This window comes from Oncorhynchus masou, chromosome 24, assembly GCF_036934945.1.
Source record: "Oncorhynchus masou masou isolate Uvic2021 chromosome 24, UVic_Omas_1.1, whole genome shotgun sequence".
NCBI lineage: Eukaryota > Metazoa > Chordata > Actinopteri > Salmoniformes > Salmonidae > Oncorhynchus > Oncorhynchus masou.
This window is the reverse complement of record NC_088235.1, coordinates 102,049,173-102,062,694: the sequence shown is the minus strand read 5'-3', so window position 1 is coordinate 102,062,694 and position 13,522 is coordinate 102,049,173. Positions and strand designations below refer to the sequence as shown.

Genomic DNA, 13,522 nt, shown 5'->3' with positions numbered 1-13,522 from the left:
CTCTGCTACTCTTTTGTTTGCATGAGGCTACAACACATTAAGTTTCCTAGGGAAGCTGTGAAGCCAGCTGTAGCCTATTGCATGATTGTGTTCATGAGTCTGTTATGAAAGGTGTATGTTTACAGATTTTCATTAAATCATGTATGGCTACAAATACTGTATATACATTCCTTCATATGGGCAGAATATAGGCTTGTATACATTTGTTCATATGGGTATATAAACTGTGGCTCCTTGAAAGCGCCTACTACAACATTTGTTTGTCTGAAAGCGTAGCCTACACTCTGTCGCCACGAATGCCTCCACGAAACCTGGCGATAGTTTTGAAGCACCACTGAATGGGTATTTAACTTTTTGGTAAAGAAATGCCTCTTCTGAAGCAGGGCTAAAGTCCATCACTAGGCAACCAGAACTGTCAATGAAATTACCTCAAGCTGCCTACGCACAGCCCATTTACTCCTAAGAAAAGTTATTTGAAGTTTGTTTAATACAATGACTTACCAATACATGTAGTAGAAAGAAAACACATCTGTCTACCCTACCATAAAAAAACTGCAGAAAAACGACACAACAGGATATCAATCAGCAACGTTTATTCCCCCACCCACACTCAGTCATGAAATTAAACAAACAAAAAAGAAAAGGGCAGGATACTAAACATTTATCCTCACACCCTCCCTCCCTCCGAAACCCACACATTTAATAGGATGCAGAAGAACAGCAGTAAAGGAAGTGTAGCTAGATTTAAATATTTAGTATATGTCAGTCTAGCAAGCCAACCAACTAACGTAAACTCATGTAAACTCGTACATCGCCTTGGTCCGTACAATTGTCCTTATTTTAGCACCCCAAAAAATGTAATATTTCCAGATCAACTGTAATGTCAATACCATTGTAAAGCACAATTTCTCTCCTTTCCAGCATAATTAATTACATGACCTAAACGCTGCCCGGCAATGAGCCCCGTCGGGTCTTTTTAAAAATGTTTTTTTTTTAAACGAATGCATGATAGTGAGAAGGAGAGATGTTGTGTGGGAAAATTGCTTTTTTCACTCTATCTGTCCAACTAATCACCTTATCGTCTCTAAAATGGAAATAAAACACTATAAAGAGTTTATATAATGTGTCATTACATACATATTTGAATGTTTGTGTGGAATTTGAATCGGGTTTTTAGGGTGGTGCTAAAATTATCTTAGAAGTAAACAGCGGCTTTCAGAATGATGATGGCATGCAATGATGAGGAAAAATTGACGAGGTATCCCCCCCTTACCCGTTACTGTCCATTTCTTGTTTATAAAGGATGATAGAAGTGCTACACTCAACGCTTGAAGAGAAACCTAGTTCACACCCCCGATTTTGAGGCAAACACAGTCGCTACAGTCCAATTCGTTTTATTTGTAGCCTCGTTTGAATGTTGCGGTTGCCCACATTTGTACGGAATGGGGTGACTTTACGTTAAAAACAACTCTCTAGACAATGATTTGATTTGTTGCAAACGTTAGCTTGTTAGCTACCTAACTGGCTAGCCACCTAATATAATTATCAGAACATATCTGACAACGTTTTCAGTTTAACTGTAGACAACTTTTTATTCACCGTAATAGGAAAATTAACACATTACAAGGTCATTACTAACAAATTATTTACAAGTATGGCGACCTGCTAATTTACAATCGTTGGCATGAAAGCAGTGCATTTCTGTCGGCTTTAGAACTTGCTCTCGCATCAGGTTACCATGACAACGATTGCAACAAAAAGGTCAAAGTTGAATGTTCTTGCTTGGTTGCGGCAAGCAATGGCAATATAACATGCAAATGCAGCTTACATTGGGGAAAAAATGTGGCTGTTTGAAAGGGAGCCATATAAACATTGCCCAGTTCTTTTTTTGTTTTTTTGTCAGGCAACATACTGCAAGTCCTATGTGAATTCCAATCCTGGTGTTGTGCCCAACATTCAGCCAAGGGGAAACAACAGATTGCTGCAACCTGATTGGCTGAATACAATACGCAGTGGAGGAAAAAGTACCCAAATGTCATACCTTAATAGAAAATGACTCAAGTAAAAGTGAAAGTCACCAGTAAAATCCTACTTGAGTAAAAGTATTTGGTTTTAAATATACTTAAGTATCAAAAGTAAATGTAATTGATAAAATATACTTTGGTATTGAAAGTATAAGTATACATCCTTTCAAAATCCTTATATTAAACACAGCAGACGGCACCGTTTTCTTTTTTTTCCTCAACTAGCAGCTTCATTAAAAATTACCCGCAAACACGAGTCTCAAGTCAACAATGAAGAGGTGATTCCGGAATGCTGGCCTTCAAGGCAGAGTTCCTCTGTCCATTATCTGTGTTCTTTTGCCCATCTGAATCTTTTATTTTTATTGGCCAGTCTGAAATATGACTTTTTCTTTGCAACTCTGCCTAGAAGGCCAGCATCCCAGAGGCGCCTCTTCACTGTTGGCATTGAGACTGGTGTTTTGCGGATACTATTTAATGAAACTGCCAGCTGAGGACTTGTGAGGCACCTGTTTCTCAAATTAGACACTCTAATGTACTTGTCCTATTGCTCAGCTGTGCACCGGGGCTCTCACTCCTCTTTCTATTCTAGTTAGAGCCAATTTGAGCTGTTCTGTGAAGTGAGAAGTGCACAGATTTGTACGAGATCCTCAGTTTCTTGGCAAATTCTCGCATGGAATAGCCTTCATTTCTCAGAATAAGAATAGACTGACGACTTTCAGAAGAAAGATCTTTGTTTCTGGCCATTTTGAGCCTGTAATCAAACCCACAAATGCTGATGCTCCAGATACTCAGCTAGTCTAAAGAAGGCCAGTTTTATTGCTTCTTTAATCAGAACGACAGTTTTCATCTGTGTTAACATAATTGCAAAAGTTTTCTAATGATTGCAAAGGTTTTCTAATGATAAACTTGGATTAGCTAATACAATGTGCCATTGGAACACAGGAGTGGTTGCTGATAATGGGCCTCTGTATTCCTATGTAGATATTCCATTCAAAATCAGCTGTTTCCAGCTACAATAGTCATTTACAACATTAACAATGTCTACACTGTATTTCTGATCAATTTGATGTCATTTTAATGGACAAAAAATAGTTTTTTTCTTTCAAAAACAAGGACATTTCTAAGTGACCCCAAACGTTATTTTTTTTTAAATGCTGCAGCACCCCCACTTCCAGCAGCTATGGTAAACACTGCTGCTGTTGTTGTCAACAAGGGATTTGAAGGGATCCAGAGGGGATTGATGGAGGAAAGACGTGCCAAGTGCAAGACTGCACTCTGCTGTTGCAGATTGATAGAAAAAGGGGGTAAAAGTAGGTCAACGAGAGAGAAAGAGACAAAGGGAGTGAGAGAGGGAGAGGATGAGGGGTATGCCTTGGAAGACTTTTCTTTTCCAATTTTCCTGCATTTGAACCGTGTTCCAGTGTCAATCCTGTGGAAGGAATACCTGCCAATTAAGAACTACTTTCTCATGAGTTAAACCTACTTCAGATGTGAAAGTGGAGGGCAAGCTGTCGAGCTCGGCTGAAAGTGGTGGAGGAAGGGGAGATTCATCGAGATGAGATGACACTGCAGAAGCAGGCTCCGCTCTGATATACTGATATCAATGACATCATTCTCACTGCTCGGGAGCTGAGTGGGCGATGCATGACTGTAAGGATAGGTCATTCAGTATTTTGAGAGTCAGTTGACCCAGCCAGCTGTCATGTTTTATATATGAGTTATAAGTGTGTAATAGATGTAGGGCCGTCAGGACTCATAATCCAATCACAGCTATACTGGTTTGATGGAGACTATCAGATCAGGCCTGCTGAGACGGGCAGCGTCCCACTTCAACTGGATAGTCTAGGCTTAGAACAACTGTGTCCTATTTGGTTTTACATTTCTTGATGCATTTTAATTTGTCTGTCTGTCGTTACAGTCATGCAGTCTAAGACGTCAGAAAAATAAAATGTATTAGCCGCTGATATTGTGCAATCTATTGCATTATTTGTTTCTGCCATTAGGATTAAATTGAATTTTGATGTGGTAGGTAATTTGACCTGTTTTAGACCTCTATTTAACATTAAGTGACCCCTGACATCTAAGGGTGGTTGACCGTTGCATAACAGTGGCATTTAAAATACATCTCAACACTTCTGCCAAGTGTTATAATCAGTGATGAGTTTACAAGGCCAGTGTTATGAGGGAGGGTGAGAGATGCACTGTTACAATACAACCAGACGAGGGCAGCATAAGGCACCAATGTCTCTGCAGCAGAACGTTTGTCTTTACATCCTTTTTATGGTACAGTTTTATTTTCTGTGTATATGAAAGACTGTTAAAGAGGGCTGAACTTCCTGATTTAGCCTTGGTTTCAATTGTCCTTATTAGGAAATGCGACAGAATGAGATTTGTGTTTTTGAGGTGTCCTTTAATGTGTGTGTGTGTGTGTGTGTGTGTGTGTGTGTGTGTGTGTGTGTGTGTGTGTGTGTGTGTGTGTGTGTGTGTGTGTGTGTGTGTGTGTGTGTGTGTGTGTGTGTGTGTGTGTGTTCGAATGTGGGAAGCGTTTGTACTTTCACTCAGCCAGAACAGTACAAAGTTAGTCACTCACCCTTTTAGATAACTTGGAACAGTCTAACCAGGTCTTGTGTCTGGAAAGTAGCCGAGACTAGCTAGCAAGCTAGCCAATTTATATAGCCAATTAGCTTCAGCAGGCCAGAGTGATCTATGGGGCTAGTTAGGGAATCTAAAAAAATTACACAATGTAAATGGGACAATATTTACATGTTGCACACCTTTTAGTTGTCTCATTAAATGCTTTCAATATTTATTATACATTTTTACAATTTATAGTTGGTTTGAGGTTATAAGTAATTGAAATTTGGAGCTATTACATTTTGTAATTTACTGATGGTCTCTAACTTGCCCATAGGGATATCCAATATCAAACTAAATTAACTATGGGCTTTATGATCCAGTCATGTGCAGCTGCTCTCTGGATTTATGATTACTTGGGTAATGTGGGCATGTGGGCTGGATTTAAATACACCCAACCCAAGGAAAACTATTACGGTGCCGTTACATATTTCTTTCCCTTAATTATCTCGTAAATTTGTGTTTTGGACGGGATTGACTTTATGACAAAAAATATTATATTTACATTATATAGTCAATTATGACACTAGAATAAATGTTTCTGACTCATATCGAGAATTCGGAGGAGGAGAATTTGCTTATTACGTTCAGTTGCTCTTTTATCCTATTTCAGGTTATTTCTTCACTTCACATTTCCCCTGTTCTCACCTTTTATCGCTCTTCTTCTTCTTTCCTGTTGCTCCTCTTCCTCTCTCCTGTATCTCTTCTTCATCTCTCCTTCCTCTCCTTCCCATTTTCCCTCTTTCTTCCAGGGTGAAAGGTGTTAATGTCATTGGACCAGTTTGCAGTGCACAGAGAAGTTGGTGTGTTGTATACAGGTCAGGTACACTCAGGTTGTTTGTGTATGACTGACAGAGTGGCCCAGACAGCACTTCTACAGAACATTACATTACCATTCTACACAGGTCCTTCAGTGTTTATGTGTGTGTGTGTGTGTCCTCTCAGCCAGGGTACTCAGTCAGGCACCGTCGTCATCACTCCTCTAATACGACTGATCCCTCTCTTTCCTTCTCTCCTCACAGACTCCTTGACATCTCTCTTCTCCCTACTGTTGTCTTTTCATCCATTCGTCCTTCCATCCGCCTGTGGACCTACAGATATGCGACCTGCTCCATGGAGATTGCTGTAGATGGCTGAAGAGCTGTGTACTGGCTGGTTTCGCATTGTTGCAGGTACGACTACCTCTCTCTTTCCTCACCTATCTGTCAACTTCCTCTGTATAAATGTGCCTGGGGGTATTCCAGTACTGCACTGTGTGCAATGTGGTGCTTTCAAGTATTTGTGTTCTATAGTTCAGTTGTGTGCGTTCGTTTATGTATGTTTGAGTTTATTTATATTTATATGGGGACAGTAAAGTATTCAATGTTTCAGTGAAAGTGCCGGTTTTTGCCAGCCGGCTAATTTTCAACCTCAGACCCTGAATACATGAATACATTCCCCTCCACGTGTACCCGTTACTCTGTGAGTTGTGTGTGTATACATACCCCTCCACGTGTACCCGTTACTCTGTGAGTTGTGTGTGTATATACATTCCCCTCCACGTGTACCCGTTACTCTGTGAGTTGTGTGTGTATATACATACCCCTCCATGTGTACCCGTTACTCTGTGAGTTGTGTGTGTGTATACATTCCCCTCCACGTGTACCCGTTACTCTGTGAGTTGTGTGTGTTGTTGTATACATTCCCCTCCTTGTGTACCCGTTACTCTGTGAGTTGTGTGTGTGTATACATACCCCTCCACGTGTACCCGTTACTCTGTGAGTTGTGTGTGTGTACATACCCCTCCACATGTACCCGTTACTCTGTGAGTTGAGTGTGTGTGTATACATACCCCTCCACGTGTACCCGTCACTCTGTGAGTTGTGTGTGTGTACATACCCCTCCACATGTACCCGTTACTCTGTGAGTTGAGTGTGTGTGTATACATACCCCTCCACGTGTACCCGTTACTCTGTGAGTTGTGTGTGTATACATACCACTCCACGTGTACCCGTTACTCTGTGAGTTGTGTGTGTATACATACCCCTCCACGTGTACCCATTACTCTGTGAGTTGTGTGTGTATATACATTCCCCTCCACGTGTACCCATTACTCTGTGAGTTGTGTGTGTTGTTGTATACATTCCCCTCCTTGTGTACCCGTTACTCTGTGAGTTGTGTGTGTGTACATACCCCTCCACATGTACCCGTTACTCTGTGAGTTGAGTGTGTGTGTATACATACCCCTCCACGTGTACCCGTCACTCTGTGAGTTGTGTGTGTGTACATACCCCTCCACATGTACCCGTTACTCTGTGAGTTGAGTGTGTGTGTATACATACCCCTCCACGTGTACCCGTTACTCTGTGAGTTGTGTGTGTATACATACCCCTCCACGTGTACCCGTTACTCTGTGAGTTGTGTGTATACATACCCCTCCACGTGTACCCGTTACTCTGTGAGTTGTGTGTGTATACATACCCCTCCACGTGTACCCGTTACTCTGTGAGTTGTGTGTGTATACATACCCCTCCACGTGTACCCGTTACTCTGTGAGTTGTTTGTGTATACATACCCCTCCACGTGTACCCGTTACTCTGTGAGTTGTGTGTGTATACATACCCCTCCACGTGTACCCGTTACTCTGTGAGTTGTTTGTGTATACATACCCCTCCACGTGTACCCGTTACTCTGTGAGTCTGTGTGTATACATACCCCTCCACATGTACCCGTTACTCTGTGAGTTGTTTGTGTATACATACCCCTCCACGTGTACCCGTTACTCTGTGAGTTGTGTGTGTATACATACCCCTCCACGTGTACCCGTTACTCTGTGAGTTGTGTGTGTGTATACATTCCCCTCCACGTGTACCCATTACTCTGTGAGTTGTGTGTGTTGTTGTATACATTCCCCTCCTTGTGTACCCGTTACTCTGTGAGTTGTGTGTGTGTACATACCCCTCCACATGTACCCGTTACTCTGTGAGTTGTGTGTGTATACATACCCCTCCACGTGTACCCGTCACTCTGTGAGTTGTGTGTGTGTACATACCCCTCCACATGTACCCGTTACTCTGTGAGTTGAGTGTGTGTGTATACATACCCCTCCACGTGTACCCGTTACTCTGTGAGTTGTGTGTGTATACATACCCCTCCACGTGTACCCGTTACTCTGTGAGTTGTGTGTGTATACATACCCCTCCACGTGTACCCGTTACTCTGTGAGTTGTGTGTGTATACATACCCCTCCACGTGTACCCGTTACTCTGTGAGTTGTGTGTGTATACATACCCCTCCACGTGTACCCGTTACTCTGTGAGTTGTTTGTGTATACATACCCCTCCACGTGTACCCGTTACTCTGTGAGTTGTGTGTGTATACATACCCCTCCACGTGTACCCGTTACTCTGTGAGTTGTGTGTGTATACATACCCCTCCACGTGTACCCGTTACTCTGTGAGTTGTTTGTGTATACATACCCCTCCACGTGTACCCGTTACTCTGTGAGTTGTGTGTGTATACATACCCCTCCACGTGTACCCGTTACTCTGTGAGTTGTTTGTGTATACATACCCCTCCACGTGTACCCGTTACTCTGTGAGTCTGTGTGTATACATACCCCTCCACATGTACCCGTTACTCTGTGAGTTGTGTGTGTATACATACCCCTCCATGTGTACCCGTTACTCTGTGAGTTGTGTGTGTATACATACCCCTCCACGTGTACCCGTTACTCTGTGAGTTGTGTGTGTATACATACCCCTCCACGTGTACCCGTTACTCTGTGAGTTGAGTGTGTATACATACCCCTCCACGTGTACCCGTTACTCTGTGAGTTGTGTGTGTCTATACATACCCCTCCACGTGTACCCGTTACTCTGTGAGTTGTGTGTGTATACATACCCCTCCACGTGTACCCGTTACTCTGTGAGTTGTTTGTGTATACATACCCCTCCACGTGTACCCGTTACTCTGTGAGTTGTGTGTGTATACATATCCCTCCATGTGTACCCGTTACTCTATGAGTTGTGTGTGTATACATACCCCTCCACGTGTACCCGTTACTCTGTGAGTTGTGTGTGTATACATACCCCTCCACGTGTACCCGTTACTCTGTGAGTTGTTTGTGTATACATACCCCTCCACGTGTACCCGTTACTCTGTGAGTTGTGTGTGTATACATACCCCTCCACGTGTACCCGTTACTCTGTGAGTTGTTTGTGTATACATACCCCTCCACGTGTACCCGTTACTCTGTGAGTTGTGTGTGTATACATACCCCTCCACGTGTACCCGTTACTCTGTGAGTCTGTGTGTATACATACCCCTCCACATGTACCCGTTACTCTGTGAGTTGTGTGTGTATACATACCCCTCCATGTGTACCCGTTACTCTGTGAGTTGTGTGTGTATACATACCCCTCCACGTGTACGCGTTGCTCTGTGAGTTGAGTGTGTGTGTATACATACCCCTCCACGTGTACCCGTTACTCTGTGAGTTGTGTGTGTATACATACCCCTCCACGTGTACCCGTTACTCTGTGAGTTGTTTGTGTATACATACCCCTCCACGTGTACCCGTTACTCTGTGAGTTGTGTGTGTATACATACCCCTCCATGTGTACCCGTTACTCTGTGAGTTGTGTGTGTATACATACCCCTCCACATGTACCCGTTATTCTGTGAGTTGTGTGTGTGTGTATACATACCCCTCCATATGTACCCGTTACTCTGTGAGTTGTGTGTATACATACCCCTCCACGTGTACCCGTTACTCTGTGAGTTGTGTGTGTATACATACCCCTCCACATGTACCCGTTACTCTGTGAGTTGTGTGTGTATACATACCCCTCCACGTGTACCCGTTACTCTGTGAGTTGTGTGTGTATACATACCCCTCCACGTGTACCCGTTACTCTGTGAGTTGTGTGTCTATACATACCCCTCCATGTGTACACGTTACTCTGTGAGTTGTGTGTGTGTATACATACCCCTCCACATGTACCTGTTACTCTGTGAGTTGTGTGTGTATATACATACCCCTCCACATGTACCAGTTATCTGTGAGTTGTGTGTGTGTATACATACCCCTCCACATGTACCCGTTACTCTGTGAGTTGTGTGTGTGTGTGTGTGTGCGTGTGTATACATACCCCTCCACGTGTACCCGTTACTCTGTGAGTTGAGTGTGTGTATACATACCCCTCCACATGTACCCGTTACTCTGTGAGTTGAGTGTGTGGTGTTTGATGCAGAAGCCTCACAGGGAGGTGAGCACCAGCTAGCCTTGAGCTAGGCCCATATACCAGCTAAATCTAGGGCTACAATACCTCCTTTTCCAATTGGCCTGGACTCTTTATTGTCGACATGGAGCCCCGCTGATCCACCATGACTGGACTGCTGACGTGGTCGCTCAATGTGGTCTCAACAGGCTATTCTGTTATGATGTCGTCGAAGAACTATCTACTAGCCCCAGCCCGCTAGCTTCATGGTTGGGATGGTGTTTTTCGGCTTGCAAGCCTCCCCCTTTTTCCACCAAACATACCAATTTTCATTATGGCCAAACAGTTGTATTTTTGTTTCACCAAACCAGAGGACAAAAAGTACGATCTTTGTCCCCATGTGCAGTTGCAAACTGTAGTCTGGCTTTTTTATGGCGGTTTTGGAGCAGTGGCTTCTTCCCTGCAGAGCGGCCTTTCAGGTTATGTTGATATAGGACCCGTTTTACTGTGGATATAGATAATTTTGTACCGGTTTCCTCCAGCACTTTTCGCACCAAAGTACGTTCATCTCTAGAAGACAGAACGCATCTCCTTCCTGAGTGGTATGACGGCTACGTGGTCCCATGGTGTTTATACTTGTGTATTATTGTTGTACTGATGAACGCGGTATCTTCAGGCGTTTAGAAACTGCTCCCAAGAATGAACCAGACTTGTGGAGGTCTACAATGTTTTTCTGAGGTCTTGGCTGATTTCTTTTGATTTCCCCATGATGTCAAGCAAAGAGGCACTGCGTTTGAAGGTAGGCCTTGAAATACATCCACAGGTACACCTCCAATTGGCTCAAATGATGTCAATTAGCCTATCAGAAGCTTCTAAAGCCATGACATCATTTTCTGTAATTTTCCAAGTTGTTTAAAGGCACAGTCAACTTAGTGTATGTAAACTTCTGACCCACTGGAATTGTGATACAGTGAATTATAAGTGAAATAATCTGTCAAAATTATTTGTGTCATGCACAAAGTAGATGTCCTAACCGACTTGTCAAAACTATAGTTTGTTAACAAGAAATGTGTGGAGTGGTTGAAAAAGGAGTTTTAATGACTCCAACCTAAGTGTATGTAAACTTCCGACTTCAACTGTATATTACTCCAGTGTAAATTGCTAAATTGTAATTACTTTGCCACTATGGCCTATTTATTGCCTTTACCTCCCTAATCTTAACTCATTTGCACACACTGTAAATATACTTTTCTATTGTGTTATTGACTGCACATTTGTTTATCCCATGTGTAACTCTGTGTTGTTTGTGTCACACTGCTTTGCATTATCTTGGCCAGGTCGCAGTTGTAAATGAGAACTTGTTTTCCACTGGCCTACCTGGTTAAATAAAGATTAAATTTGTGCACAAATTTGTTATTAAGTTTTTATCATATCAACGTGCTTGTTAAACAGCATGATCATTACACAGGTGCACCTTGCGCTGGGGATATTAAACGGCCACTCTAAAATGTGCAGTTGTGTCACACAACACAATGCCACAGATGTCTCAAGTTTTGAGGGAGTGTGCGATTGGAATTCTGACTGCAGGAATGTCCACCAGAGCTGTTGCCAGAGAATTTAATGTTCCCTACCACAAGCCGCCTCCCACATAGTTTTAGAGAATTTGGCAGTACGTCCAACCGGTCTCACAACCACAGACCACATGCAACCACACCTGCCAAGGACCTCCACATCCGGCTTCTTCACCTGCGGGATTGTCGGAGACCAGCCACCTGAACAGCTGATGAAACTGTGGGTTTGCACAACCGAAGAATTTCTGCACAAACTGTCTGAAACGTCTCAGGGAAGCTCATCTGCGTGCTCGTTGTCTTCACCAGGATCTTAACCTAACTGCAGTTAGGCATCGTAACCAACTTCAGTGGGCACATGCTCACCTTCGATGGCCACTGGCATGCTGGAGAAATGTGCTCTTCACAGATGAATCCCGGTTACAACTGTACCGGGCAGATGGCAAACAGTGTGTATGGCTTCATGTGAGCGAGCGGTTTGCTGATGTGAACAGAGTCCCCCATTGTGGTGGTATGGGGCTATGGTATTGGCAGGCATAAGCTATGGACAACAAACACAGTTGCATTTTATTGATGGCAATTTGAATAAGATCTTGAGGCCCATTGTTGTGCCATTCATCCGCCGCCATCACCTCATGTTTCAACATGATAATGAATGGCCCCATGTCGCAAGGATCTGTACACAATTCCTGGAAGCTGAAAATACCCCAGTTCTTCCATGGCCTGCATACTCACCAGGCATGTCACCCATTGAGGATGTTTGGGATGCTCTGGATCGATGTGTAGGACATCGTGTTCCAGTTCCCACCAATATCCATCAACTTCACACACCAATTGAAGAGGAGTGGGACAACATTCCACAGCCTGATCAATCAACAGCCTGATCAACTCTATGCGAAGGAGATGTGTCGCGCTACATGAGGCAAATGGTGGTCACACCAGATATCAAATCAAATCAAGTCAAATTTTATTTGTCACATACACATGGTTAGCAGATGTTAATGTGAGTGTAGCGAAATGCTTGTGCTTCTAGTTCCGACAATGCAGTAATAACCAACAAATAATCTAACTAACAATTCCTAAACTACTGTCTTATACACAGTGTAAGGGGATAAAGAATATGTACAAAAGGATATATGAATGAGTGATGGTACAGAGCAGCATAGGCAAGATACAGTAGATGGTATCGAGTACAGTATATACATATAAGATGAGTATGTAAACAAAGTGGCATAGTTAAAGTGGCTAGTGATACATGTATTACATAAGGATGCAGTCGATGATATAGAGTACAGTATATACGTATGCATATGAGATGAATAATGTAGGGTAAGTAACATTATATAAGGTAGCATTGTTTAAAGTGGCTAGTGATATATTTACAGAATTTCCCATCAATTCCCATTATTAAAGTGGCTAGAGTTGAGTCAGTGTGTTGGCAGCAGCCACTCAATGTTATTGGTGGCTGTTTAACAGTCTGATGGCCTTGAGATAGAAGCTGTTTTTCAGTCTCTCGGTCCCAGCTTTGATGCACCTGTACTGACCTCGCCTTCTGGATGATAGCGGGGTGAACAGGCAGTGGCTCGGGTGGTTGATGTCCTTGATGATCTTTATGGCCTTCCTGTAACATCAGGCGCTGCTGCGCCTTCTTCACGATGCTGTCTGTGTGAGTGGACCAATTCAGTTTGTCTGTGATGTGTATGCCGAGGAACTTAACACTTGCTACCCTCTCCACTACTGTTCCATCGATGTGGATAGGGGGGTGTTCCCTCTGCTGTTTCCTGAAGTCCACAATCATCTCCTTAGTTTTGTTGACGTTGAGTGTGAGCTTATTGTCCTGACACCACACTCCGAGGGCCCTCACCTCCTCCCTGTAGGCCGTCTCGTCGTTGTTGGTAATCAAGCCTACCACTGTTGTGTCGTCCGCAAACTTGATGATTGAGTTGGAGGCGTGCGTGGCCACGCAGTCGTGGGTGAACAGGGAGTACAGGAGAGGGCTCAGAACGCACCCTTGTGGGGCCCCAGTGTTGAGGATCAGCGGGGAGGAGATGTTGTTGCCTACCCTCACCACCTGGGGGCGGCCCGTCAGGAAGTC

General features: G+C 43.4%; 1 protein-coding gene across 1 annotated transcript in view; it reads left to right on the top strand.

Moving 5' to 3' along the window:
- The first annotated feature begins 3,364 nt into the window (after positions 1-3,364).
- Positions 3,365-13,522, top strand: part of sgip1a (SH3GL interacting endocytic adaptor 1a) — a 159,056-nt gene continuing 148,898 nt past the window's right edge. The window contains 3 exon segments of the mRNA XM_064932988.1: positions 3,365-3,674; positions 5,411-5,476; positions 5,681-5,830. Of these exon segments, the coding sequence (XP_064789060.1) occupies positions 5,788-5,830 (43 nt within the window). The 5' untranslated portion in view covers positions 3,365-3,674; positions 5,411-5,476; positions 5,681-5,787.